The sequence below is a fragment of the Rhyacophila brunnea genome, unplaced genomic scaffold (genome assembly GCF_057557595.1).
Source record: "Rhyacophila brunnea isolate RB1 unplaced genomic scaffold, BYU_Rbru_1.0 scaffold_17, whole genome shotgun sequence".
Classification (NCBI taxonomy): Eukaryota; Metazoa; Arthropoda; class Insecta; order Trichoptera; family Rhyacophilidae; genus Rhyacophila; species Rhyacophila brunnea.
The window spans coordinates 1,856,629-1,884,472 of NW_028232827.1; the positions used below are offsets into that span (position 1 = coordinate 1,856,629).

Genomic DNA, 27,844 nt, shown 5'->3' on the forward strand with positions numbered 1-27,844 from the left:
TGTCGCTGTCACTCCACTCCCAAGACTTCCTCACGAAGACCAGCAGACGTTACAGACTTCCTTTAAGTGTTTGCCAGTAAAGTTCAGAAGTTCGTTGTAGCAGTTTTTGTTGTAGTTTTCTTCACATAACAAATTAAGGTGAGTGAATATTATTATACGATAGCATAAGATTTGGATAGAAAGCCAATAATTCGGGTTTTCCCGGAAAATTCGCAGGAAATAGACAAATCTCATTTCGCGCGTTTTCTCGAAACAATGATTATAGTCATGGGAAATATTTTATTGTGATAGTTATTCAATGATAAGCAATGCAGATTGGAAAAAAAATATTAATATTTTATAAAAATGTACCTACTATGGGGTGGTTTAGTCAAAGATTGCACATAATAAACGATTTACTCTTATATTATAGTTAAAATGAATTTATTATACAAAGTTTTTCAAATAAAAACGGATCAATTTCAATATTACATAGATATTTATTCACTTTAGTTCGTATCATATTAATGAAAAATATATTTAATTTAACGGTCTGTTAAACACACAAATATTCATATTTTTAATGCTGATAATTTGATATCAAAATTACCTTGTAATAAAATATATAGATCTATGTTGTTGACAGTTTCTACAATAGAGCGAATTAAAAAATAACTTCTCCAAATGACTTAAGATTTTAATTAAAGTTAATTGATTTCTATATAATTGACTATGTTTCAAAAAATGACTATATTGTATTGGCATGTTTTTATAATGTTTGGCGTAGTGAATGCCTTTTAAAAATAATGAATGATTATATTTAATTAGTAAGTGAATAGACCATTTTTGATAGAACCGAATATTAAGTCGATTAGTTTGTAGCAAGAATAGAAGCAGATAGAATAGTATATAAATAATTCTATTCCTTATAACACGAAGTTATACAGTACCTTATTTTGTTCAGCTCATTTGAAGCACCTACTTCATATTTATAAGTGAATTAAGCATACAAAATATCTATCAACTTTAATTATTATAGGTCCTATCTACCGACGATGGTTTTTGGTGCAAATATTCATGGTTTTGTAACGCGAACTGTTTAATACAATGTTGGTGTTTCTTTTAACAGACAACTACAATGGTATATTTACTATGTATTTTATATAAAAACTTATCAATTATTTTTAACTAATATTTTTCGATATGTGCCTACTGTTATATTAGTATAATATTATTTATGTTTACGCTAGAAAATGACATTAAAAGTTTTGGTTTTATACCGCATATTCAGAATAATAAATAAACTGAAAACCTAGGCATGGTTTCGACATTCGATATCGGTCATCTCGAGGTAATTTATACATAGTACGTCTTATGAGAGCAATGCAATTATTATTATATTAGAAAAATAAAATAACTAAAATAAACGTCAACAGATGTCGTTAGTTGACTAATAACAAACCAGAAGCGTTATGCTGAATCAATGTATATATATAAATATTTCACATTTAACAGCGTTATAACGATATCTTACGAATCGAATCCATTCGAAACCTTTATCTTGAAAAGAGGAGAATTTCGGTTTTCCTCTACTTTACTCTTATCTGCAGCTTGACGGATTAGGTCGTTTGAAATTAAATACTGTGAAATCTGTATATAAAAATAAAATATCCAAAGTTATTATGCTCTCGACAGTTTCCGTAATATCCGACTTTTGTAATATAATATATGAACTGAATGAGTGTTATTAATGCATAATATAGTACAGTGTTGCCATCTTTTTCTATGCTGAGTATAGTACATATTTCTAAAAAATATATAGTACAGGAACATTTTTCGTCTTGAATCCTTTAAAATTATAGTATTTTACATTTTTCGCTTAATTAAAATTATAGTACGGTTGGCATCACTGGTGATGCCAGATGTTTTTTTTTCAAGTTCAGTAGATTGAGAAAATTAAATATGAAATCAACGATTTTACTCGATGAAAAATAAATGAGTATTGAGTTTGAGTAGGTACCTAGTGACTTTCAAGTTTCAAAGCCATACCTATTAGTATTGTTATAATCTAATAATATTATCCTCTATAATACCTCTATAGTCTAAAGTAATCGCGCAAATGTGTTTCTATATCAGTACACCTATTGATTTATTGGTTGAACAGTTACTTTATAATAATGTGTGGTTTTTATTAAGTTGTCATGCAGTAAAATTGTTTATTTTTGTCAATCTACATTTTTGAAAAAAAATCTACAGATTTTTCGAAAAATTCACCCGGCAACACGGACACAGTAGGGTACGGCGAATTGTGCTAAAATAATAAAATTTTGTTCGAGGTACTATATATTATATTATACAAAATATTTTGTAGGGAATAAAAATCATCCAACAACTGCATAGCTACCCAATTTTAATCGGAAAAAGAAAACAATTGATTTTTCATCTAATCTACTGTTATTTATATTAGAAAAATGTTACATTAGATAAGGTTTTAGTAAATTTATTGTGATTATTAACGCAGCTTATAATAATTATCCATTTTTCCGTTTTCCAAGGGACTGCGTAAAATAGTAAATTATATGCATAAAAATACTATAATTTTGAAGGATACAAAAAATAACCATGCAGTTTTTTTAGAAATACTATATTTACACCCATTTTTCATAAAACGAAGCGCCTAGTTTCAAAACCCCCTAGAACGGTTTTAGGTAGTTTTGATAAAAATTAGAAAAACTCTATCTATTAAATCTGTGAACTTTATATGTATTTATTATTTAATTCGTACATCACACCCAACCATTTTAGCGGGTTTTGAAATTTACCCTAATTTTTGTTCATACATATTGACGGTTTTTGGCGTTTTTTAAAGTTAAATCTTTGTCCACCATATAGGTAAAAAAAAATCAAATCCGTTTTAGGGGGATTTGAAACTAAGCGCTTCAAATGTGCTATTGTTATATGAAAATAAACACATTGATTTAACGTAATGCGTCTTATTAGTTATTATAGTAAACTAAACGAGGGACTGAATTTATATATAACTTATCTGTAGGTATTCCTATTTATTGGGTGCGGATTACTTGTCTATGGGTTTGATTCGATTTAAAATTCTTTCGCAATAATTCAAAAGTTTCCCTCCTTTGTAAGATCCTGATTATACATGCATTAATACTACTGTCTTATCTGTATTGTAATGGTCGACCGATACTAGACATCTACTACATAATTATAGACAAGAGACAGGTCCTGCCGAAGTGGCGAAGGGTGGAGGTAGGCTGTTAAGATGCGACATCTATTACATTATTTAATTACATTATTTGTTTTCGTTGAATCAAGAATATATTATATTACACATGTTGTTGGTTAGTTTTTTTTTTAAATTTTATTCCCTGTCTAAACCACACCACAGTACAGGTAGATAAAAAAATATTATTATATCTATAAAATATCCAAATCATGCATGGTTCAATGGCATAATTTTAGATATTTTATATATAGAAGATTATTTTTTGACGATTATCTATTATGGCTTGGTTTTCGCAGTGAATTTAAAAAAAAACTAACCAACACCATCTATAAAATGCAGATTTAATTCATCGAAAACAAATACGTATGACTGACAAAGTTTATTGTGGACTATTTATGTCGGATCAACAGCCTACCTCCACCCTTCACCAGTGGGAAATATAATATGATAGCCGGTAGAAAAACTGTTTCTTTCGTTTTTTTGAACTGTACGCTGATTTTATATTATATACTGTCTTGTCATGTTAACACTATTCACAAATTAAACAACCCAATAGTGTGAAAAATTATGAAATATTATATTTTTTATTTTGACAGTAAATAATTGAACACGAAGTCACGGCGTATGGCGGAATATTTTTCAATTCAAATTTATCAAAAATATTGTCTATTCTATGTCACAAATTCGCACGAAATATTTTGAAATCACTTGCAACACTTAAAAATCGAAATTTAATAACTCATATAGTTATTTATATACTTAACTAAAATATGTCAAATGTAGAATTGTATTAAATATTTTGAACGCCTGAACGATTCTGATGCCATTTAGGAATCAAAATTTGTATTGTCAATAAATTGAATCAAAATTAAGCAAAAACATACTTAATCATTAGAAATTTTGTATGTTTAATTTACATTATTATTGCTTGTCTTAATAATGGGCATGCAGCAAGAAACCGTTCCAACAATTAATAATTGATACAAGCCCTACACAATTGTTAAATTTTATTTTATTATTGTTTTATTTAATAAAACGCATTTTTTTGTAGTACTTATTCCACTTTTAATCAATAAATTAGGACCGGTTTCGTCCGCCTCAGAGGGACATTTTCAACTAAATAAAACAATAATACAATGCAGTTCCACCACGAATTGACAGTTAACAAAATAAAAGAAATTTTATTTTATCATAAATATGCTGTACATCCACTTTATTTTATATAATAATTATTATCTCCGACCTCCATGTTACAACCCTAGCCAATCAGTTTCTAGGAGGTAATATTATAAACTAGTTGGATTAGTTACATTGATATTGAAATCAAGTCTACTTTGCAATTCGGAGTCAAGTGCAAACAATAATTATATATTTTGCAACGTGCGTAGCTATTTCACTATCAAGGTTCTATCATGTAATAATTACCGATGATAAAAATATTGTAATGTAAATACATATTGAATTTCAACTATTACTACACATTAAACAATATTTTTATTTGTAATATTTGTACAGTTTTCGGTTATAGTTATAACGAAGGTGCTTTCTTCGGATTCAGTCGTTTTAAATGATGACTGAAGCCATCAGTTATTAGTGACGCTACGTAATAGTAAATATATAGTAATATGTATAGGTAGACGTCACGCAATTTCCATTATGCGATATCACGCATCGGGAATTTATATATCACCTTTATTATAATGGCGTTAGAACAGTGTTTCTAGTGTCAATGTTCATTTGATCGAACGCGTTCGAACCGAACCATTCGGCAGACCCGACAAAAAGCATCGGGAATTTATAGCAATATCACCTTTATTGAAAATGGCGATAGAACAGATTATGCCATTCGACAGACCCGACAAAAAAGTGAGTGTCATTTTTTTTTCTAGATGCTTCATCCATATTAATGTCATTGACATACACATACGACAAATTTTCATGAAGTATGTAATACATATCTATCCAGTGTTTTCCACGTGACTAGACCATCGCAGGGTTTTAGAATCATCAGCGACAATAATACAGCCAATTAGATGACTTACCGTTAATTTGGTAACTAGCGAATGATTAATGTCAATCGATTATCACTGTATTGCAACTTGTCACAGACAGAAAAGCAAGGACACGCAACGTAACGTAACAATAGACTCGAGAGTAGTAGGTATGCGACTTGTCGGTTTTGTGAATCGGTAGTAAAATACTTTGAATGGCAATATATCTGTCAATGGGTATAATAGTACCTGGTGCCACACGACAGGTTCCACAATGGCCCATTTTAACGAGATAAACCGCTGTGAATCATTGAGAATAACATGGATTTTACGACGGACAACCTTGGTGAATCATCGTCGGTTAATTGTGTGGTTTCACGTGGATTTAGCAAAAAAACGTAGTCCTAACTAATCGTATTGTTATATTATTATTACCTTTTATAAACTATAAGACTATATGTGAGTAAGGAATTTTCGGCTATTGTACACTAATAAACAACTAGTGTTATGTACCAGAGATAATTATTAAGTGATGATAGCTCAACATTCACATGACATAATGGTATACGTCATCTTCTTCCTTTTTTCAAAAGGAGTCGTACATCAGTGATGCCAACTGTACTATAAAAATATATTTATTTATTATTGCAACATTATAATTTTAATTCCGCGAAAAATGTAAAATACTATAATGTTATCCCAAATATGCCAAAATACAATAATTTCAAAGAATTCATGACGAAAAATGTTCCTGTAGGTACTATATATTTTTCAGAAATACTTACTATATTGTTTACGCCTTTGCACTTCAGCATAGAAAAAGATGGCAACACTGTAGTACATATTATAATGGTTTTGACAGATGAAAGAAAACTAAATTTAATTAATATACGATTGATTTTGACTATATTGTGAGAAATCAGATCTTAAAAGATAATTAATATGTGATTGTAAATTCTACTTTTTTTAACATTCTATAAATGAACTCATATTCTCAAATGATCCATGTTGCCATTATATAAAAAAAATATTAAATGTTTTTAATGGTTAAGTATTATTATTTTTCAGTATTCTATGAAAATAATAACATTGTATATATATAGGTAAATAAGTATATGAAGTGTAATACAATGTTAGAAACACGATGCACATAAATTGACATATAAAACCATTAATCTTTAACACACATAAATAATATGAAAGTTTTACTTATATGTCACCTCTACTCTTTCAATATATATTTTCTATTTATTAGCTAGATAGTATTTTGTGTACAATACAGTCAGGTGTTGATTGTTTTATTTTTTATTCATAATCAAACAATACGTACCTATTTACAATATTGTATTCAGTCATTGAAAGGGTAATCAGTAATAATTAATAATTCATTATCAAAGGGCAACAACTGGCAGGAAAATTACGTGTCACAATGTTTATAGATGTTTTTATATTTTGTACGCGAAAACAAACTATGGATAAATTATTACTGAAAACATTTAAATATTGGCGCGTTTGTTTAAAACATAAAACAACAATTGTTTACTTTTAAATGTATCCGACAGCAACTGAAATCATGCAGAGATATTTACTCAGTTGTAACGGGATATGAACATAATAAATTATATACATTAGCGTTTTATGGATAAGAGGATAATACGTCATAATTACCAATGTATTTCGCAAATTTCTCATGGGACAACTTTTAAACGTATGTAATTTTCTTTCAAATTTGTCAATTGTTTGCGGAAAAAAATAATGTTTGCCTCGGTGCTATTTGAAGGTTTTTAATTTTATAAACTTCCTGAGATTATTGAACTGTGAAGAAGTCTTAACTGCGAGAATCTACACAGACAACGAAAATTCAAATTAAATTCAATTAAATGCAAAGTTTCAGTCGTCCGAAAACTATAATATTCTAATGCTTGCCTGATAATGTGCATTCATCGTTGGATTCCTAGGACTCATTTTTGTTGAATATAAGTTTTATCACTAATGGACCAAAGTGTAAGATCATTTATTTTGATGGCGATTTCGGAATCATTTTAACGTTAGACAGATATTAATATTCTCTGCGTGCGTTTGCAGACTTGCTCGTAAAACTACTAATTGCAATTTTATGCTTAATGTTCATTATTTATCTTACAAAAACCTTTTTTAGTTTTGTAACATTACTGCAAGGCAGCATTACCAACCGTACAATTACAGTATAATACTATAATTTTGACAAGAATACAAAAAAAGCATAGACACAGGGGTTGCTGGATAGGCGAAATAGTCGAGTTCTCTTTAAATAGAGTATATGTTTTATAACTTTGCACTTGTTTGCACTCTTTACTATAATACTGACACGCCTCTTTGCCTGATTACCTCGCATAGAATTAGATCAAATGATATTTACTTGTATTAATATATGTAGTAATAAATATTTTTTTTCGACCATGTCCGATCCTAATAGGATCATATATGGGCCTTCACAGAGTAGAGGTTTGTATTAACAGATTTTGTTTTTTACGAGAAATGGATATCAGCCACTTGTTCAACCTATTAGGTCCATACCCTGACTCACACACAAATTGAAAAACACTAGGTGTACTTGCCAGACCCAGGATTCAAACCTAAGACCCACGGCGTGATAGTCCAACGCTTAAGCCGCGCGGCCACCGTGTGTGTCAAATAAATAGAATAAATAAATAGACAGATAATATATGTAAAAAAATATTTTTAGAATATATTACTATATTTTCATCCTAGAGCCGGAGTGCAACGTTATGAAACGTATAGTCTACGTGGCAACAGATATGCCCGATAGGAAACGAAACAGTTCGGAGATATTACATTTTAACCATCAGTGGATAAATAAACGAATCGCATCGTTTAAAATAAATTAAACAACACTGTTTACTGTAAATCTTCTTTGAATGATTATTTCCGCATTTTTAAACTAAGATCGGAAAAATTTGATTAACAGTCAAACACATACTAAAAATGATTGATCTGACATTGAATTATTACAAAAATAAACCCTGACTTTTAATAAACAAAAAAAACGTGAAAAACTAGTTAGTATTACTTAAATAATCTCTTGACTATTATAGCATAGTATTTATTTAAAATATATATACTTTACAACAAGTTTCATTCACCTTGTAAGAATAAAAAATAAGTAGCGACATAATATCGAGTTATAGCCGTTAACCGATGCCTCGGTATTATAGCATTCAAATGAATCAACGTGTACCTATACTTTATCATTTACATACACACAGAGGTGCAATAAACTATTAAAGTCATATTACTTGCAGCCGATAACATGAATTACGTACAAGTTAAGAGTTAACCGGTTGGAGTCGGTTGCTCAATGTTGGTTTTCAAATCTACAGTTTACCACGCGGGTGTTCAACCTTTTTGGACTTTGTCAGCCATCAACATCATTTGATGTATGATTATTATCACGATAGATTAATAATCGACATATTTATAATATGGCGATAGCAAAGTACTATAATATCATACAAAGTCACATAAATTCACACCGGCTAAGTCAATTCTTAGTGGAAATAGGTTGCATTAATAAAATATAACACAATAATATCGTCACTGTTCTGGCAGAAGACACTAATTCGAAAAAATGACATATTGAGTTAGTACCAAAATGTTCCTTATTTCAAACTTTACCGTCTGAAAAACCTTGTTAATAAATAAACAGTCTTTATTTTAAAGTCATCCTTTTTACGATTACTTAATAAACTCACATGATAGACCATTATTTCAAACATTCTAACAACTTCAAAGCCAAATTACTCAAAACTAGTATTCTTCAGTTAGTGTGTTCTTCCAGAACAGAGACGATATGTAGTACCTACTAGTTCCAGCTATTTTGTCTGATTTGATTATTATGTGGAACATTATGTTACTGTTTGCACTGCTGAAATCAATGCATATTCGATTCCATTTTATGGATGACCAATTTGGTAGCCGCTATCAAATCCGAAACTACGCACACATATTTATAACAATATTTTGATGACATGAAATAAGACAGTGTAGGTAATGTTGATATTGTTAAACCAAAGGGACAACATTACCTACATGATAACAAAATAAAATAATCATTTCACTTCTTTCGCATAATTTTATTTATAATATTTTTACACTTGTTTTGATTTCCGTTCAGCAGCGAATATTTTATCAGTTTGCTAATAATTTTAAATTAATGTAAATATTACATGTTGTTTTACAGTGAGTGTAGAACATGATGTGTATAATAATTTGAGTTACTAAAATCGATCGAATTGTAGAGGCAATGAAAAAAAACAATTATTAATGAATCAAAATGAATGCAGTTGCCACAACTTTTCCGCTATAAAATATACTTAGGTATATACATGTTTTTGAACTGGATAATATATTATAAATGTAGCTTTAAGATACAGAATCCGTGGCTTAGTCTGACATGTTCTATGAACCTGGTTCGACATCGATTGGAAACGGCTCCGCGGTCGACCGGTTGTAGACCGGCGACTTTTGACATCTGGGCGGGTGAGGACGGCTGTTAAGAAAGAAACCAGTCTTCGAGTTCGTATCTCTTGATGATGACAATCAATGCGGCGGCCAACGGTAAAAATCTCGCTCGGTAAAAAAAAGCTTAATGATGAAACTGATATGACGAAATTGTTTTATGCTGCTTACCAATATTTCTAACTGTAATATCTCAAAAGCGAGCTGGAGGGAACGGTCAACGTCACTGCACTTTGTAACTGGTCTTTGTAATAAGTAGGAACACTTCAAGAGTCAAGCGTGTTGGACTACCGATTATATTATTTATATTTATAAAATCCGATCTCTAGTATACACATATTTCAGAAGATATTCTTAATTAAAAAATACTTCGGTATTGGGCATAGAGTAACAATAATATGCTGACAGTTATTATTGTAAGTCACTTCCGGGGAATCAGAAACATCACTAAAGTATCAATAGTTTTCTTCCGGACAATTTTTTATCAATATCGAATCATCCGATTTCCATAGTCAGAATATTTAAATGCCGATTAGCAATAAAGATTTACCTATAAGAATATTATTGCAATATTTTAGCTGTTATTTCCTGGGTAATTTTACTCCAGACGTAGCATATAAATATAAAATAGAAAGTGTTCGTCGTTCGCCAATAAATACACCGTTTTGAAATATTAATAATTTGGCAGTTGTTTTGCATCGATGTGTCGAAAGTATCCAACACCCACAGTGTGATTAGTAGCACGAACATTTGTTTAAATACACAACGAAATAAATACGTATGTACTGTGAAATGGGGTGAGATTAAACCAATGACTATAAATTTAGTATTATGTGATAGTTATTAATTAAGTATATTAAATATTATAATATCACGGCTTGTGAAATAGTTTCAGTTTATAGTCAGCAAGATTAGTTTTGTATATGATTTGTCGACAGCCGAGAATATTGTGTGGCATATTCAGGAATGGATAAAATGCAAAATTCACTGGTGTAAATTTATTTTGCAATGTCATATTACTAAAATTTCCCTTCAATATTGCATTGGGCAAGTAGTTAATATTTTAACTGGTTTAAAATATCTTATAAATCACATCAATTAATAGCGAATGAACATACGTACGTAATAACTAAACATTCCAATATAATTTCATAGGATCGGATAGCGTATAATGTTGTGAACGTCTTAAATTAATAATTTGTAATGTTCACTAAGTATATGTAAAAATAAATAAAATCGATTTCAATTTAACATTTTAACATAAATTATTTAACGTTATTCCCGAAAATAAAATTTATGTTTAAAATATACTTCTTCGTCAATTGTGCGTAGGCAGCCAAAAGCAATACATCGAGAAATACGTAGATTATGTAAATAGCACAACATACTTCAAACCAGAACGTAAGACGCCATTTTATTTTAGGGCTGCCAACAGAAGAATCAAAATAACGAATTTATCACAAATACAAATACACGTATAATCTTTCGATTCAAAAATCGAACAGTCTTTAGAATTTCTTAATACGAATTCGTATAGCACTCCTTATTTTATATAAGAGTATATTTTTTGGTAAACTCCCTATTGAGGTTAGTGATAAATAATTTGATTTGGTGGTACATATCAGGCGCGAAGAATATTGTATGGGTATAAACACAAAGACAGTGTATTTATTATTGGACATTGGACGCACGTGGGAAGAGGTTGCCCGCTTTACCGCCCGTCGCAGTCTCCGGGACAATTTTCCAATCAACGCCGGCTAAGAATGACATTATTTTATTAATGTTTGCCACATACGAGTCTTTTATTATTTAACACTATTAGCGGATTACACTTGACAATAATACCGCTATATGAATCAGCACGACGTTATCAGTGTTATCACAAAAGAAATTGTTGCACTCCATAGAATTTGGACCATAACTAGACAGAAAGAGTTTTATACACACTGTATGTAGGTTCCTACTAACAATACATCATTGATAGCGATTAGTCCACGGTTTACAGTCCTACAAAATTAACTGAAGAACGGTCAAAAATGGAACTACGAACTACCATATTGTAAATGTTATTTGTATGTCAGATTCTGTCTAGTTGGGAGTCTTGATTGGGTAGTTTTCGACAGTGACTCCCCCATTAATTCTTCAGATAAGTTTGTAGGTCTCTAAATGTGTATTGAAGTGGTATCCAGAGAAAAAATATCTAATATTTTGGAATGGCAACATATTGACTTGTATAAACATGCCGCTATTTTACAACGTTTTTCTTAGCTCGTATTCTTATTTGTCCGGTGGTTCTTTGTCCGGTACAAATCTTGCAATCGATTTTTAACTAACTTCCCGACTAGCTAGACATTTGAAACTTTTAGAATATATCAGAACACGACGATGCCAATGCATTTTTTTTAAATACTTTTAGCCATCTTTCAGTAGAATTGAATTCATTTTCAGTTAATTCTGTTTTGTATGAAAAGTTATTTCGACACCATTATTGGTTGCTATGCGGATGGTCCTAGCAACTAAATTATTAATATATACGTGCGTTACTGTGGAAATCAATATGAATGTCAAAATGACATTTCAGTATTATTTCTATCAAGTACATTTTTTTTGATCGTTTAACCTAGTCAAGTCAAGTTTAAATGATTCAACAGAAAATTTAAAAACGATGTATATAAAAAGTTCTTTTTATCTTGTAATTATTCATTTTCAATTTCAGACAGAATATCTATCATATTATATATATGATTAAATTTTACACGGAGAAGTTATTTAATGGTTTTTATCTTACCTACTCATTTCAGGATAGTCCTTTTCTCATGTTCACCCTATAGAATCGTTTTAATATTAATCTTACTAAGACAGGGGCTTTAGTAAACTTTACAGGAGAGCGATTTGGATAATTGTATCGTTATCACCATATATCTTTCACTGCAAATAAATGATTGTAACTTCGTAATGGAATAACGTTTGCTGACGTATTTTTTTAAAGCTGAAGATGACGTCCCTGATAACTATCTTAGTAATAGGGAGCATCAGTTGTTTATTCTACCAAGGTGCGGAACCAACCTGCCACTGGTAATGCCAATTGGGACGGCGATAACTATGTTCAACCAAATTGCTTCGGGTGTTGATATATTCCACTTGCGTGAGGGCGAGTTTAGGTGGTCGCTATTTTATAAATTCTTAAAATAGGGTCTCCTCAGCAAACTCGGTGTACTTTTTCGAACTTCTAAAATATGTATAATTCTATTTTCACTGCTTTTGTTTGTTTATATTATGTTCTCTTTTTATATTTTCATTTTTATCCATTTAATTACATTTCTCTTTCTTTCTTGTTTATAATAATGTTTCATGTCATGTTGTGAACGTCTTAAACTTATCAAATGATATAACCCCATAAATAAATAGCCTACTTTCGCTATAACTTTACAATCCCTAACACCCTTTGACTTCGTCCCCTCGATATAATGCTATTATGCTACACTGATTCCGAAACATTTATTAACAACAATACATATATTGAATTCCATTGCTACGACAAATATTTACACCACCGTTGCTAACCGGCTGTATTTTTTTATTCGAGGAAGTTAGGAGGTTATCCGGATTATGTAAGCAACACGACAAAATTGAAAAAAAATATTAGATAATGAGAACCATCGATGTAAAGAGTTCAATGCTTACTCGTAGCCCTGTCTTCACTGAATAATAAAAAAACAAATCGCCTGATTAGACAGCTAATCAAATTAATATATATTTAAAAATCGTTTTCAAACTCCAGCCTTCTAGAATGATGCACCTGCCATCTATTATATGCATATACATGTAAGTACACATGTAAAATCGACATTATAAAAAGAATTATAATACACCCTTAAACAGTAATTAATGTGTTAAGTAGATAGTAGGTAGTCAACGACAACTAAAGCGCAGCAATTTCTTCTGGCTTGAATATCACGTTTTATAATGAATTTATAATTAATGTTCAGATACACTTTGAATCCTAGACGCAAAAATTGACTGAGGATTCGAACTAGGATTGATCGTTTAAGCTAGTCAAGTCAAGTTTATATGATTCAACAGAAAATTAAAAAAGTGTTGTATATAAAAAGTTCTTTTTATCTTGTAATTATTATTTAATATTCTCGAAGGTTCTTCTCATGTTTCTCCTCTCAAACATATCCATTTTCCAATCATCCTGTTTGCTGAGTGCACATCATTCTGGTCCGTACATTAATACTGAACAGGATACGCACGAGAGTTTTATAGAGCGTTGTTTTGGGTTTCTTTAGAAATAAATACATTATGCAACCTCCAATGATCGCATTGTGTGATGATTATTAGATAAATCGTCATAAATTCAATCTCGTCACGAGGCGCGAATGCAAATGTTTAGGACAACTTCCTCCCTTCAGACAGGATATATTGCATTTAGGCAATTATTCATAATCTACAATGCGTCTTTGTTCCAGACGAGTGTGGCAAATTAGACAGAGTGGCCTTCATGCCAATTTAGATGATTCGCTTAATAAACACCGTACATTACAATAAAATTATTGTCTTATCGAATATTTCAACAAATTTAATACCAAATATTTATTCGATTTTATTTATTTAGTTTATTTCGTGACAGGTGTGCTTAATTATTATACATAATAAATATTGTTCAATAATTCAACATTTTGCTCAGCGTTACAATACAAATGCATTCACCGATAATTGTTCATAGTTTCATACTTAGAAAATATGTAGGCAACCTATCTATATAATAAATACTATTTTAGTCTATTCGAAATTTGAATAAGAAATTCGAAATTCAAAATGCACCTGTAATAATAAATGAATGTAACATAATAATAATATTATCTAGGTAGTTTATTTTGTTTTGACATTATTTTAATTTACACAAAACGCATATTGTAGAATCTATAAAATAATTCGAACGATTTTATATGTGTAGAAACATATTATTATTAGCGAATAATTTATGTGAGTATGTAAATATTAAATTGTATTGAAAATGATCACCGTGTTAATTTGCATGATAGCCAAACCGTTAGAACAATTAATATATTAGACACACTAATTGAACGAATTCCTTTGTACGCAATCAGGCCATTGTTTTAATAGGCGAAATGGTAATTGATCATCAGAGTTTCAGATATTCGCGTGAAAATATGCAGAGTTAGTCACGCCACAGATAAACGTAAACAAATCTATTTTGAGTAGCCATAATGGTTTTTTTCCAATATTAATATTAATATTAAATAAAACGTACATGCAAATAGAAATATTGCATTTAGGTCACTGACTGGCATTTATACCGACAAAGCTTCATCTTTATGGTGGTATATATTTCGTATATTTTGTAGAACTCCATGATTCATATTATTATACGTATAGTAATGTACACAATTATCATCATCTCGGGCTCTTTCGATCCACTTCTAGATGAAGCTCTCTGACTTTCGTTGCCACGTACTTAGGCTTAATTTGAGCAGGGTCTTAATAGACTTTTAAATCTATCTCTTGGGCTGGATGTTATAATTTGTCTAATCCATGATATTCTGTTCTTCAAGTGTTTGTATCGTGTGTACCTAATACCCTCGTTATCTCCATAACTCACATATTTATTTTAAGACCCTTGCACGTTAACATCAACATGCATCTTTCCACGATGTTTATATACATTAGCACTAGAAGGACACATGGCGATTTAGTATATAACAGTGAGCGCTCATTCTAATATTTTATTCAGACATCCATAATATGCATTCCATCCCAATTTTGATAACTAGACAATTATTCGGCAATTCCTCATTTTATATTCATTTGCTGTCTGTGACATTTAATATAAATGTCCCTACATAATTATATTCTTCTTTTAACACTACAACAGGCCACGAGGCTCAATATAATCAGTAATAGCAGAGAAACAATCACAATTACCCAGGCTTTGAGAAAATCACAAAAATATATTGTGTCCTCACCGATTCGAACTCGGAGCCCCCGGATAAAAAGCCAGCGCATTATGTACGGGACTACGAAGATCGCTATTATTATAAGATGCCCAAAATACATTCTAATTAATGTTGATTCGTTTAACAGTAAATTCCAGCTAAATTCAATCACCAAAACTATCTCTGCAAGATATATTACAGTATTAAGTTACTAGTATTTCGGTTTAATATATGTAAGGTATGTAGTAATTTCTTTTCCGTATAATAATAATATATTTTTCAAATACCTATCGAAAATATGTGGATATACATTGTATACGATAATATGCACTATTTATAATGAAGGCCAACAGCCTAGGTATGCCGTTTAAAAACTGGTTAAAATCAAGATATTTTAATGACGAAATTTTATCGATTATTTCTATGACCCTTTACTAGATACCTACCTATGAATAATATTATCGGCATGCATATTAAAATATTTTGATATCAACACGTGATTGTTGTACATTTATTTCTATAAGTATAATACTAGATATCATTTAAATTAATTATAATGGCGATTTAGTTTTATATATTTATATTATGTTGATAATAAAAACATTTTTAAGACGTAGTCATTAAAATAAGCTAGAAATATTATGTTATAAGTTAAAACAGACGTAATATTGAGTTTTATAGTTTTTAGAATAGCTGTGAGATAATAAAATAAGGTACAGTCCCGCAAACTCAACTGTAGAGCGGACAAAAATGGAATTACAATGAAGCCATATTGAATACGTCATTCCACTGTCAGATTCTGTTCAGTTGAGAGTCTTGATTGGGTAGTATTCGATTACTATGGCTCCCCCATCAATTCTCAAGATAAATTTGTGGTACTGTACCCACATCATTTACAGACCTACAAACTTATCTGGAGAATGAGATGGCGGAGCCACTGTCGAAAGCTACCCAATCACGACTCGTAACTGGCCAAAATCTGACATTCGAATGACGTTTTTTAATATGGCGTCCTATGGTAGTTCGTAGTTCCATTTTTGGCCATTCTCCAGATAAGTTTGTAGTTCTGTACTGTCATCGTCAAATTAATGCTACCAACAGTACCAACATAATAAAAACAAAAATAATCGAATATACCTATTTCAAAAATCGAACATAAGTTAATGCACTATTTATGTAGGTACACACTTCATAGCCATAAAGCGAAAATAATTAATATTGTTGCGATATTATGCAATTAAGGTGAGCGCAATTTATGCAATTCGACAAGAATGTGCGTACAGCGCACATCTTTACGCATGTAATTCCAATAAAAAAAAAACCACTGCCAAGTGCAACATTATGCAATTAGATGCAACCGCATAATAACAAACCAGCCATGCGCAGCTTTTATAAAAGGGAAAACAAGATGAAAACTTGACCATTATATTATTCCACTCGCCCCGTGTATATAAATAACTAAATAATACAAAAAAAGAAATTGCAATGCGGTTTCAAAGGCTCTCGTACATTCTTTATCTATCCTGGCAATCGGGTTCCGCGGGCTTGGCTTGTTATGGTACAAACTGGTACCGTGGGCGTGATGGTAAAAATAAACTGGATAGGACATCCGAGGAGACATAACTTGTTTCGCCGGCGACCGGATGCTGGATACAGCATCCATGTCTTGCGCAAGAGAAAAGAAATCGAGCTTTGCAATAAATTATTTACATCACCATGCGCCTTATACGAAGCTGCCGTAATATGGGAGCTTTTTATTTTTATTTAATACCTATGTGAATAACTAGTTTTTATTAGTGTTATGGTTTTGTATGGTGTATGTTTTGTTGTATGGTATTTTTTTCACTAAATTCCGTATAATATACTATAGCTGCTGTCATTTTCAATAGCTTAGTAAATAATATGTGACACTAATCGTATGAACGTCTTCTTCTTTTATTACATGATTTTTAATTATGAATATAACAATACACATGCCCAATAATTTAGATGGCATATTTTGTAGGTTTCTAAATAGTAAATATATTTCTAGAATTACGCAAATTCCATAATAATATAAGGAATTGGAATGACAAATCTATAGACAATTTTTAATGACCGATATTTTACAGATGAAACTGCAATAATGTCCTATAATATAATACATAATTACGAAAAATTTATGCATGTTTACTGATTAGCCGGAAAGGTGACAAAATGTTTCGTTTCATTCCGGACATAATGTATGCTAATTTGTTATTTATTCTTATGTGTGTCATGTTTGTATCGTTTGCAACCGTTTTTAAATCATTAGCATCAATTTATTGTTTTCGTCTCGTAAAACTGGGATCACTGACATTCTATTATTATTTTTCGATAAACAGCTTGCATACTTAAACAAATCTTATAGGTAGGTATTAACCGTTTTGTTACAGCAGACAAAATAATATGTCAAGGATGTTGTGTTTAGTTGTAATAATAATAATTAATATTATTATTTATTAGATACGACAATCATGCAATAATAAACACTATAGGTCAGCAATTTTGTTTATACATATTAAAAATGTTCTTGATTGATTGAGGAATCATAGAGATAAAAATAGTTAAAATCATAGATAATAATGAAGAGTATATTATGAATCATAGACATTTGAATTTTAATACCTATTTACGTAGTAAAATAAAAAAAAATGGCGGTCGGTATTCCATTCTCAATAATGTAATAAAAAAAAATGAATGTTGAGGTTCTGAATAAAATTACACAACAAAGCACAGCATTGAATGCAAGATAAAAGTGGAATTTTACTGCACGGTTGTATTATTCAGAGGATGCGCTCTTTATCGTGTAAATAATGCGGATTAATAAAAACTGTTTATTACGTATTGTATTTCAAGAACGGCCTCCAAGATCCAGCATCAATTGCTTTATTGTTTATAATGGCGTCGATTAATTACACTAATACGTGAACAATTTAATGGATAGGTATGGCTTTTCCGTTGTTTATCTAAAAGCTTCCCAAGAATAAAAGGTAAAATGGGTAAAGTGTGAATAAGTATTTAGGTACTTATGAAAGTAGACACCTCTTGAACACAGATGATATAAAAATGCTCGTATAATATTTTATTTAATGCGTAAAGTTTTTATATCGACGATAAAAATTAGCATCATAAAATAATACTAATTTACAATATTACAATACAACGCAATCTATCGAAGTGTAAAATGTATTTAAATGCATTAAAAGATTATATTTAATTTGTTTTAAACAACCATAAACATCAAATAAAACAATGACAAATTCGAATTTCACGGTTTAATGATATTCTATTTTTAAATGTTAATTTATTATACCTACTACTTGTGATGAGTAATAACAATAATATACAATACTACATATTACATATTTATTAATGATTACATTTTTCTGTTAATAATATTTTTATATTCATGTTTAATTAAATTTGTCATTGGTGTGTTATATAATAATGCACAGTGAAAATGATGCTACGTCATGTTGAGTACATAGGTACGTATGCATGCTATCAATAAATCAAGGAAAGGGGTTTAAAAAAAAGTAAAAGAGCCCAACAAAATACATCGCTGCGAAAGTGAAGTCGAATAAAACAAAAACAAAATAAAACAGACTCGCGGAAAATAATAATATTAACGAGGCGCTTTTTACTTTTTGTGGCGTGGAGCTTGTAGCTCGGACGATGCATGCGGAGTGCAGCTGAGGGCAAGACCGGTATTATTTATGTACAGGGATTGCAAAATTATACCTAATATGGGTATACAAAAATAAGTTGAAGAAAAAGTTCTTCTATTAATACGGAGCTAAAATATATGACTGTAAGCTTGAAAGAAACACTAATATACTAAGCCTATTAATTAAATTAGCTACAAATCATTTCGCATCGCAGATTCTTTTGTGGCAAACATCATACTCATGCTCTATAATGTATTTGACAATTGCCTAGGTCGCACTGAAAATGCTAGATAGTGTCACACGCCAATTAATATAAGTTTTGTTTATACAGTCAATTAAATAGAATGACAACATGCCGCCATTTTCTTTTCTATTTACAAACAATAATTTTACCAACGTACAGAATTATTGCAGAACTATTCAATAGTCATACTAAAATCGTTTTGTAATTGCTCTGAAAGGTTTTAATTGAAAGAAAATTTATAAAGTTTAACATAATATGTATCCCTTTTTCTGAAGTTCAAGTTCTTTGGGTAGGTATACGATTTTTTTTTCTATTTTATACAACTTGACAGGAGCTGTCAAAATATAGTTCAACATAAAAATTGCCACAAAATAATTACATATCGACTAGATAGATTACCATTAGTGATGCTTTTGATGATATTTGAGTTGGTACTGCAATGAACAAATCTATTTTAAATAATCTTTATAAACCATTGTTATCAATGCTAAAATGAAACAGATGAGTGTAGCAAAACCACACTCGCACTTCTTCAATCACACAAATACCCATCCTGTATTAAAGTAATATTGCACTTGGCAACATTTAAATATAAAACAGTGTTTATAAACTTCGGAAACAACAAATTATTGTCTATTTAATTACAATAGACTTGATTGCGCGTTTTGAATATCCCTGCAATCCACTAGAGAGGTGCATGAACTTGACTATCACGAAGAGTTATCTAACCGCCCGTTGCAGGGCCGGTTTCGCTCAGCGTGTAGCATCGTCATCTTCCACCATGCATGTTTCACCGTTTGGCCTTTTCCCCAGACAATGTTAATGTTAATTGATCGCGGATTGAGCGGTGTGCACGAACGCGTGACAGGAATGCATCAGGTTCATCGTCTCTACATACATGACTACATCGTTGGCAGGGAGTTTTTTTTTAATATATATTGAAGGTTAAGGTTTATTAACCTATTTCTTATAAAATATATGTTGATAATATTCATCAAAGTGAACGAAGCACGCGTCGTATAATAAACACTGTTTATTTCGGTTTTGAATCAAACTCTTTGTTAATTTTGCAATTGTTGTTGAGTTATATTCCGAATGTGCAGTCAACACGAATAACTAAAAAATGGTAAAAATAGCTGACACCTTTTTAAAATCATTATAATAGAGTTCTACCACACAATCGCCAGCGAATTTGGGACATCGTATAAGCATGGAAAGTCAAATTGGATAATGTAATAAGTAGGTAGCTATCTTAGTTACACTTTATACCGCAAGGGGATTTGTTGAGGTAATATAATTTATGGGGGATATCTATAATATAATTGCACACTGAATTGTTGAGTGCGTACATTGCCTGAGGATACCGAAAAGCAAAAGCCAGGTCATAAAAAATGAATCAATTAAAACTTTAATTCAAATTCCATCAAGTATCTTCAGTCGATAAGTATAATTGTTTTTCTTTCATTGGATAAGAATTCTATTCGTTGATTATTTTCCAGCATGTATCAGAAAATGGTTTAAAAATTAATTAAATTAAGGGTCGTCCATAAGTAACATCGCATGATATTAGACATTTTGTCGACCCACTGTTATAAAATCTTTTACTCCGTCTCTCTGTGTCTAAATTACGTTACATTTTTCAACATCACTCGTTAAAAACAAATTCGTTGAAAAGTATAGATATCGATTTCTGTATAATATTTTCACGGAATATTGTATTTTTAGTAAATTCTATTTGTATTTCTATGACTTTGTAACGTCACTTTTTCAGCAACCAATTCGCCAAAAAACATCCATGATATAATATAGAATTTCTTCCACGTAAATGTCAATTTTATAAAGAGTTAAACGCATAGGGATATAATATATTGCTTCGACATGTCCATCGTCAATTGTGAGATTGATCATCGATTAATTGATATGCACGTATCGTATTCGTATCTCGGTTACGTGTTTTTCGCGATCGATTCCGCGTGTGGCCAAATCGCGAATGTCACACTGTAAATAGGAAATATGTGGTGGATACATGGCATGACATTGCAGTTTAAATTCACGACAATCATCGTCTGAGATCGCGTCGAAATGTGTAGGGAAAAAATTTGCAAGTCTGCCTTGCCTATTAGGATCGTCGTGATTTGTGTCGATAAAACGGTTAACTGCTTTATCAACAGTGTCTTTAATTGTGATAATTTGTTTTTTTTTTTTAATATTTTTTTATTGAATTAAATGTGTGACATGTACCTACTAACTACAATTAATTCTAAAACAACATTAGTACCTACTGTTGAAATGGTAACTAGAAAAAAAAATATAATCTTTGTGTAGGTTGCATTGTTTGTTAACTAAATAAATAATGGCGTCCTGTTTTGACGTATTGCTTTGGTTATTTATCCACGTAACTACCTACTGTTAATTACAATTGTATGTGATTCATAGAATCATGAAACATTTTAGATTAATTGTAACACTCATACCACACGCTTTTAGTCTGTGTGGCACCGAAAAATACAACTAAGAGCAAAATATATTAGTGTGATTAATGAGAAGCTTGCATAAATAAATCTGCAATGTAGTGAAATGCAGCTATTTTTGCCATTAGCCTTAATTACCTTTCTTCCGCCTAACGTGCACATTTTTATGTATTTAACTAATAACTAGAGGTTTTCTATATGATTAAGTATTGTAACAAGGTACTGATTGAATATTATTGTTGAAAAACATTGCATAGTCTATGATACTTAGTTATACATATGGCAACATTGCTCTGAAGGATACACACAACGCTCTTTTTGTTCTTTTTTCAAATCTGATTTCTTTTGTTTTTGTATATAATTTGTTTTTTCTTCTGCTGTCACTATTATGACATATCACACGTATATCAGTTTAAAAATATCAATAAGTACATTATATGTGTTTATAATCTATAAGTAGGGATGTAACAACATAATATTAGGTATATAAACATTCTGGCGATACTATCGAATGAGACGGTTGACAAACAACTTCCGAAAATATTGTTCATATTGTTGAAAATATTATGCAAAATGCGTATTGTCGATTTTTATATTTTCTGACTAACCGACTGATTGTTTCATGGAAACTCGCCATTATTGTATCAAAAGATACGGACGTTAAAAACCGCGCTACTCGCCATGTACCTAATCTCATCAATTGAGGTACAAATCGCGTAACTATAGAATATGTCACCGTATGTACGAGTGTGTCCATAAGTTAATTTGACTATAGCCGCGATGGCATTGTGAGTTTAATAGGAAAATTGTCGTTGCACCGGTCGATCCAGAAAGCGAAGAATCGTTCCCATTCAGTGCTAAGGCTTACATTGACGTGTACAAGCAATCTCGCATCACATTGTAACATTGGCCTTCCAAGTACAGCATGATAACCGCATATATGCACGCTCCGCAGAATATCATAAATTGTATTTAATCTTCTCATTGCGTGATATTTCGCGAAAAGATCATATCACCAATGAGAGTATCGTGTGACATAATTTAATACAATTCTATGAAAATCGAGAGAACCGAGTGAACAGACATATTATACGTTTTATAACTTTGCACTTTTTTGCACTCTTTACTATAATACTGATACGCCTCTTTGCCAGATTACCTACCTCGCATAAAATTAGATCAACATGGTATTTACTTGTATTAATATATATATAAATATAGTAATAAATAAATATACTGAATACTTTCAGAATAATATATTACATCATTTTCGTCCTAGAGCCGGAGTGCAAAGAAGCATATAATCTACCTAGGTAGCTAGATAGGGCTCGAAATGAAAAGGAGCGCACCGGAGCGCCGTTTCGGTTTGTGAAATCGGCAAAATTATCGCTCAATCTCGTGGAAAAAAATAAGTTGACCGTCTGACCTAGATAGGCCATATCAGAATAAAAAAAATCTAAAACACTTATTTTTTATAAAATAAGTTAATATTTTCGGAAAATGATTAAGCGCTCCGGTTCGTAAAATTTTCCATTTCAAGCACTGTAAGATAGATACTAAAGATGTTTTAAAAGAAAACCGTCTTCTATATAGATAAAGCTTAAACAAATTAAAAAACATTTAGTCCTACTGATTAGGTTAACTACAAACGACTACGCATTTCAAATTCATTTGAAAATAACTTTACACATCTAATATGACATGTATTTGCCAATTCGTACGGTGTTTGAAAACACTATCCGTCACTATGAATAAATAAGCAACCAATAAAACGATATTTTGACATTATCGTTTAGTTAAAAAAAATCATTTAAAAGTATATAAATAGCACAGTTTGTGATTTAATAATTGCAAGACTGGTTTGAACTGTTTCGAGGCCCCTTTTAATATCTCCTGATGAATCGATTGCGTCGTCTGCATCAAAGAAAACCGCCGCTGAGAAACATTATAGATTTTTTTCTGCAGTAAAACTACTTATAAATGCACATGTCCTTATGTACACGGGCATTATAATTGTTTTGTTTCAAATACTATAGTTACCCTAATATGTCAGGAAATTTAATAAAACGTTTTACCAACGTATACCTATGCTATGTTTAAATATAATATGTACATAATATGTTTCAATAAAGAATATTGAATTATTAATCTATGTAGGTATATATTTCAACTGTCACTATAGAATGAGAAAATGAGTAATTTTATCCATTATATTATTATTTATATAGATAGGTACTGTCACAATGAAATTGCGAGTATATGTTCTATAACTATTTCCGTTATAATAAATATAATAGGGAAGAAAGATGTATGGATATTTTTGAACTCGTGAAGTGATTCGCAGGGAACGAGGGGTCAGCAGCTGTCACATGGATCCACTCTAAACGAAATTATCTCGTTTAATGTTCAAATTTAAAACGCCGCGGACCTCCGCACAACACGTCTCGGAGCTAGAAGTGTCAATTGACCGCCGACCGGCCGGCTGTAATTATCCTCCGTCATTGCTCGTATCCGTCCGTCAAAGAACCCTCTGCGAATGCTTTACTAACGCTATCTTTTTTTTATTTACAGAATGAAGCTGCCAATTTTGGTACTGACGCTGTTGGCGACGGCATACGCCATGCCCATTGCTGAGAACGAGGTCCCCGCTATCAACGATGGGTATTCATCCGTTTCCACGGCCGCTGAAGAGAAAATCCCAGAAGTCGTAGCCAAAGCTGTTGAGCCCGCCGTCGCCCCCGAGGCCCCGGCTGCCGTGAAGCCTGCTGCCGATGTACCTGCCGTCGTGCACGAGAAGCCATTGATCACAGAAAACATCGTCGAAGAAAAGGCACCCGAAAAGGAGGCGGTAAAGCCAGCCGAAGATAAGCCAGTAGCTGAATCCAAGCCTGAAGTAAAGATCGCCGCTAAAGAACTCGTTCCTGAGAAACCAGTCGATGTGGTGGCTGCCGCGAAGGAGTCAGTAGCGATCGCAGAAGAATCGGTTCCCAATATTAAATCGGTTATTCCTCTGAAGTCCGAATCCGCTGAGATTCCAGCTCCCGAGAAGAAGATTGACTTAGTTCCCGAGCCAGCATCGAAGGAGATCCCTGCCGCCGAGCCCGTGCCCGTCGCTGTTCCCGCACCAGCCCCCGCCCCGGTCATCCCTGAAGTTGCCGCAGCACCAGCCGTCGAGAAGAGAGAGGTGGAAGAGAAGGCCGCTGATGAGGTAGTTGCCCCAGTTCAAAAAGTAGAAGAACCCGTTGCAAAGCCAGAAGAAAAGAAACCCGAAGAGCCAGCCAAGCCCGTGGTTGTTCCCGCTGTCGTAGCTGCCGCACCCGCTAAAGATGAAGCCGTCAAAGAAGAAGCTGTCAAGCCCGCAGCGGAAATTCCCGCACCCAAAGCAGTCCCCGCTGCAGTAGCCGCCGAAGAGCCAGTGAGAGTAGTCAGAGATACTGAAGAAGAAAAGAAGGACGATGCTCCTAAAGAAGTCGCGCCTGTCGCAGCGCCAGCACCGGTACCCGAAGTCCCCGCCGTCGTCGCCGACAAGCCCGAAGAAAAAGAGAAGGAAGCGAAATCACAAGAGCCCGCTAAGGTTGAAGAGCCCGTTAAAGAATCGCCAAAACCAGTCGCAGCACCAGCCAGTGACGAATCTTCAGAAAGCAAGCCAGTGGATGTCGCTCCAGTAAAACGGGACGCGTCAGCTGAATCCCACGAGGCGGCCGCGCCAGCACCAGCGGTCCTCGCCGACGTCGTCCCCGCCGTTCCCGCTCCTGTGGCCGCAGCGCCGCAGCCGCAAGCCGACGAGCCCAAATCGGTAGAGAGCTCGGAAGAGAAGTCCGTGAGCGTGGAAGACAAAAGCAACGAATCGGTAGCGAAAGAATTGCCAAAGTCTGACGAAGCCAAATCGAAATCCGAGGAGAAGTCACAGGAAGTCGCGTCAGAAGAGAACAAGTCCTAAGCGATCGGAGGACGATCGTCAGAGCGCGGGCGCGTCTGGCGCTTCGGCAGCGGCGAGGGCCCCCCGCGCCGCAGCAGCCCCACCTACTTAACCCGCGCGGCGCGAGGGGCGGTTTCGCCGCGGCCGACCCGTCCGACGCGCTCCCACGCTTCGAGTCATTTAAGTAAGAAAAAACAACACAGGTTCATTCAGCGCCAAATTAATTCGGCAACACTATCGCGAAGCGCCGGATATGCCATCCATCAATGATGGCGACTCTTTAAAAGCGGCCATCTGCAACACAACTATCAAATTCACATCTAACGTACATACTACACTTCAATTATTATTGTAATTGAAGATATTGGGTTGTATCAGTTTATGTTAACTTTTTTTTTAGTTTGAATGTTTCTATATTATAAACAAAACAAGTGCAAGTGAATGCAATTTAAAAGTCGCTTTTGACGCTTCTCAATAGTGTTGCCATTAATTCTTTAGAATATTTTGGTAAATCGAGGGAGGCGATTTTACCCCGGACTGAATCGCGAAGTATGAATCAATAAATGCTAAGTAATTGTGAAATGTCGTCATGATTACGCAATATCAGTGTGATTGGTCGGTTGTGTGAGAGAGCGAATGAGAATTTGGTGATGATAATAATAATATTTCATTTCTTTCGATTGCCCCCCCCTGGGGACACCGTTCATATCCCATTATCGTTGTCATTTCAAATTAAATTAATTTAGAGAAAGAAAAGTTGTACACTGTGCGCAACTGTTTCCAGTGTAAGTTAAGCTAAGTAAAGCTTGCAATAAAATACGTTTTATAAATTATAAAAAAAATACTTTTATTATTATTATTGTGTCCTATGTTAATATCCCTTACCTCACATACATATTAATATGAGATAGAGTATAATATGTTCTATAACTTTGCACTCTTTACTACACTGATACACCTCTTTGCCTGATTACCTCGCATAAAATTAGATTAGATGATATTTAATTGTATTAATATGTGTAGTACATAATAAATAAATATATTACATCATTTTCATACTAGAGGCGGAGTGCAAAGTTATGAAACATATACTCTACTACACTATAAATTTAATAATACAAGATTGTATTATATTATAACAATCATGTGACATAAGTATCTAAAACAGAAAAATACTACACAGAAAAAGATTTAGAAAGAAATAATAGATATTTTTAGGAAAGTATTACACAAAACACTACAAGGGACAGACCTGATTCTATAAATTGGCGCTGTACACAAAAAATAAATCAATATAGCATATTTTGTGGAGATTTTTTTTATAATAATCACTACAACACCCCAGTGGCGAGTGGTGGAGGTAGGCTGTTAAGATTCGACATAAATAGTGTAGGTACACTTAACTTTTTCAGTAATAATTATTTGTTTTCATTGACCTAAGAATACAATTTGCAAATGGTGCTGGTTAGTTTTTAAAATTTAATTAAACCTTGCCTAAACCAAACCAAAATAGTTTAGGTATGGTATGAGCGATTCTACAAAATAGTGCACACATTTTCAGTCATATTTATTTATTTTAGTTGAATTAAGAATACCTATTACAGATGGTGTTGGTTAGTTTTTTTTTAAATTCATTAAGCTCTGGATATACCAAGCCATAATCAACATATAGTTGATACGAATATTGTTATACTATTAGCTACTATGGCTTTGATTAGGTAGGGTTTAATCGAATTTTAAAAACTAACAAACACTATCTACACGTAGTCTTGGTTCAATGAAAACAGATACGTTTGACTGACAAAGTTAAGTGTGCACTATTTATG

The 27,844-nt window shown here is 32.5% G+C and overlaps 2 protein-coding genes across 2 annotated transcripts in view; one reads left to right on the top strand and one right to left on the bottom strand.

Moving 5' to 3' along the window:
• Nucleotides 1-27,844, bottom strand: part of S6KL (ribosomal protein S6 kinase like) — a 190,942-nt gene that overhangs the window by 129,759 nt on the left and 33,339 nt on the right. The gene's annotated exons all lie outside the window — the stretch shown is intronic.
• On the top strand, nucleotides 11-26,860 carry bnb (bangles and beads). Its single transcript, XM_085944373.1, has 2 exons — nucleotides 11-138; nucleotides 24,671-26,860. Exon 2 carries the CDS (start codon nucleotides 24,672-24,674, stop codon nucleotides 26,037-26,039), a length of 1,368 nt encoding a protein of 455 aa, XP_085800499.1. The 5' UTR covers nucleotides 11-138; nucleotide 24,671; the 3' UTR covers nucleotides 26,040-26,860.

Coding starts and splice junctions, on each gene's coding strand:
- bnb (XM_085944373.1), top strand. CDS start 24,672: ATGAAGCTGCCAATTTTGGTACTGACGCTGTTGGCGACGGCATACGCC.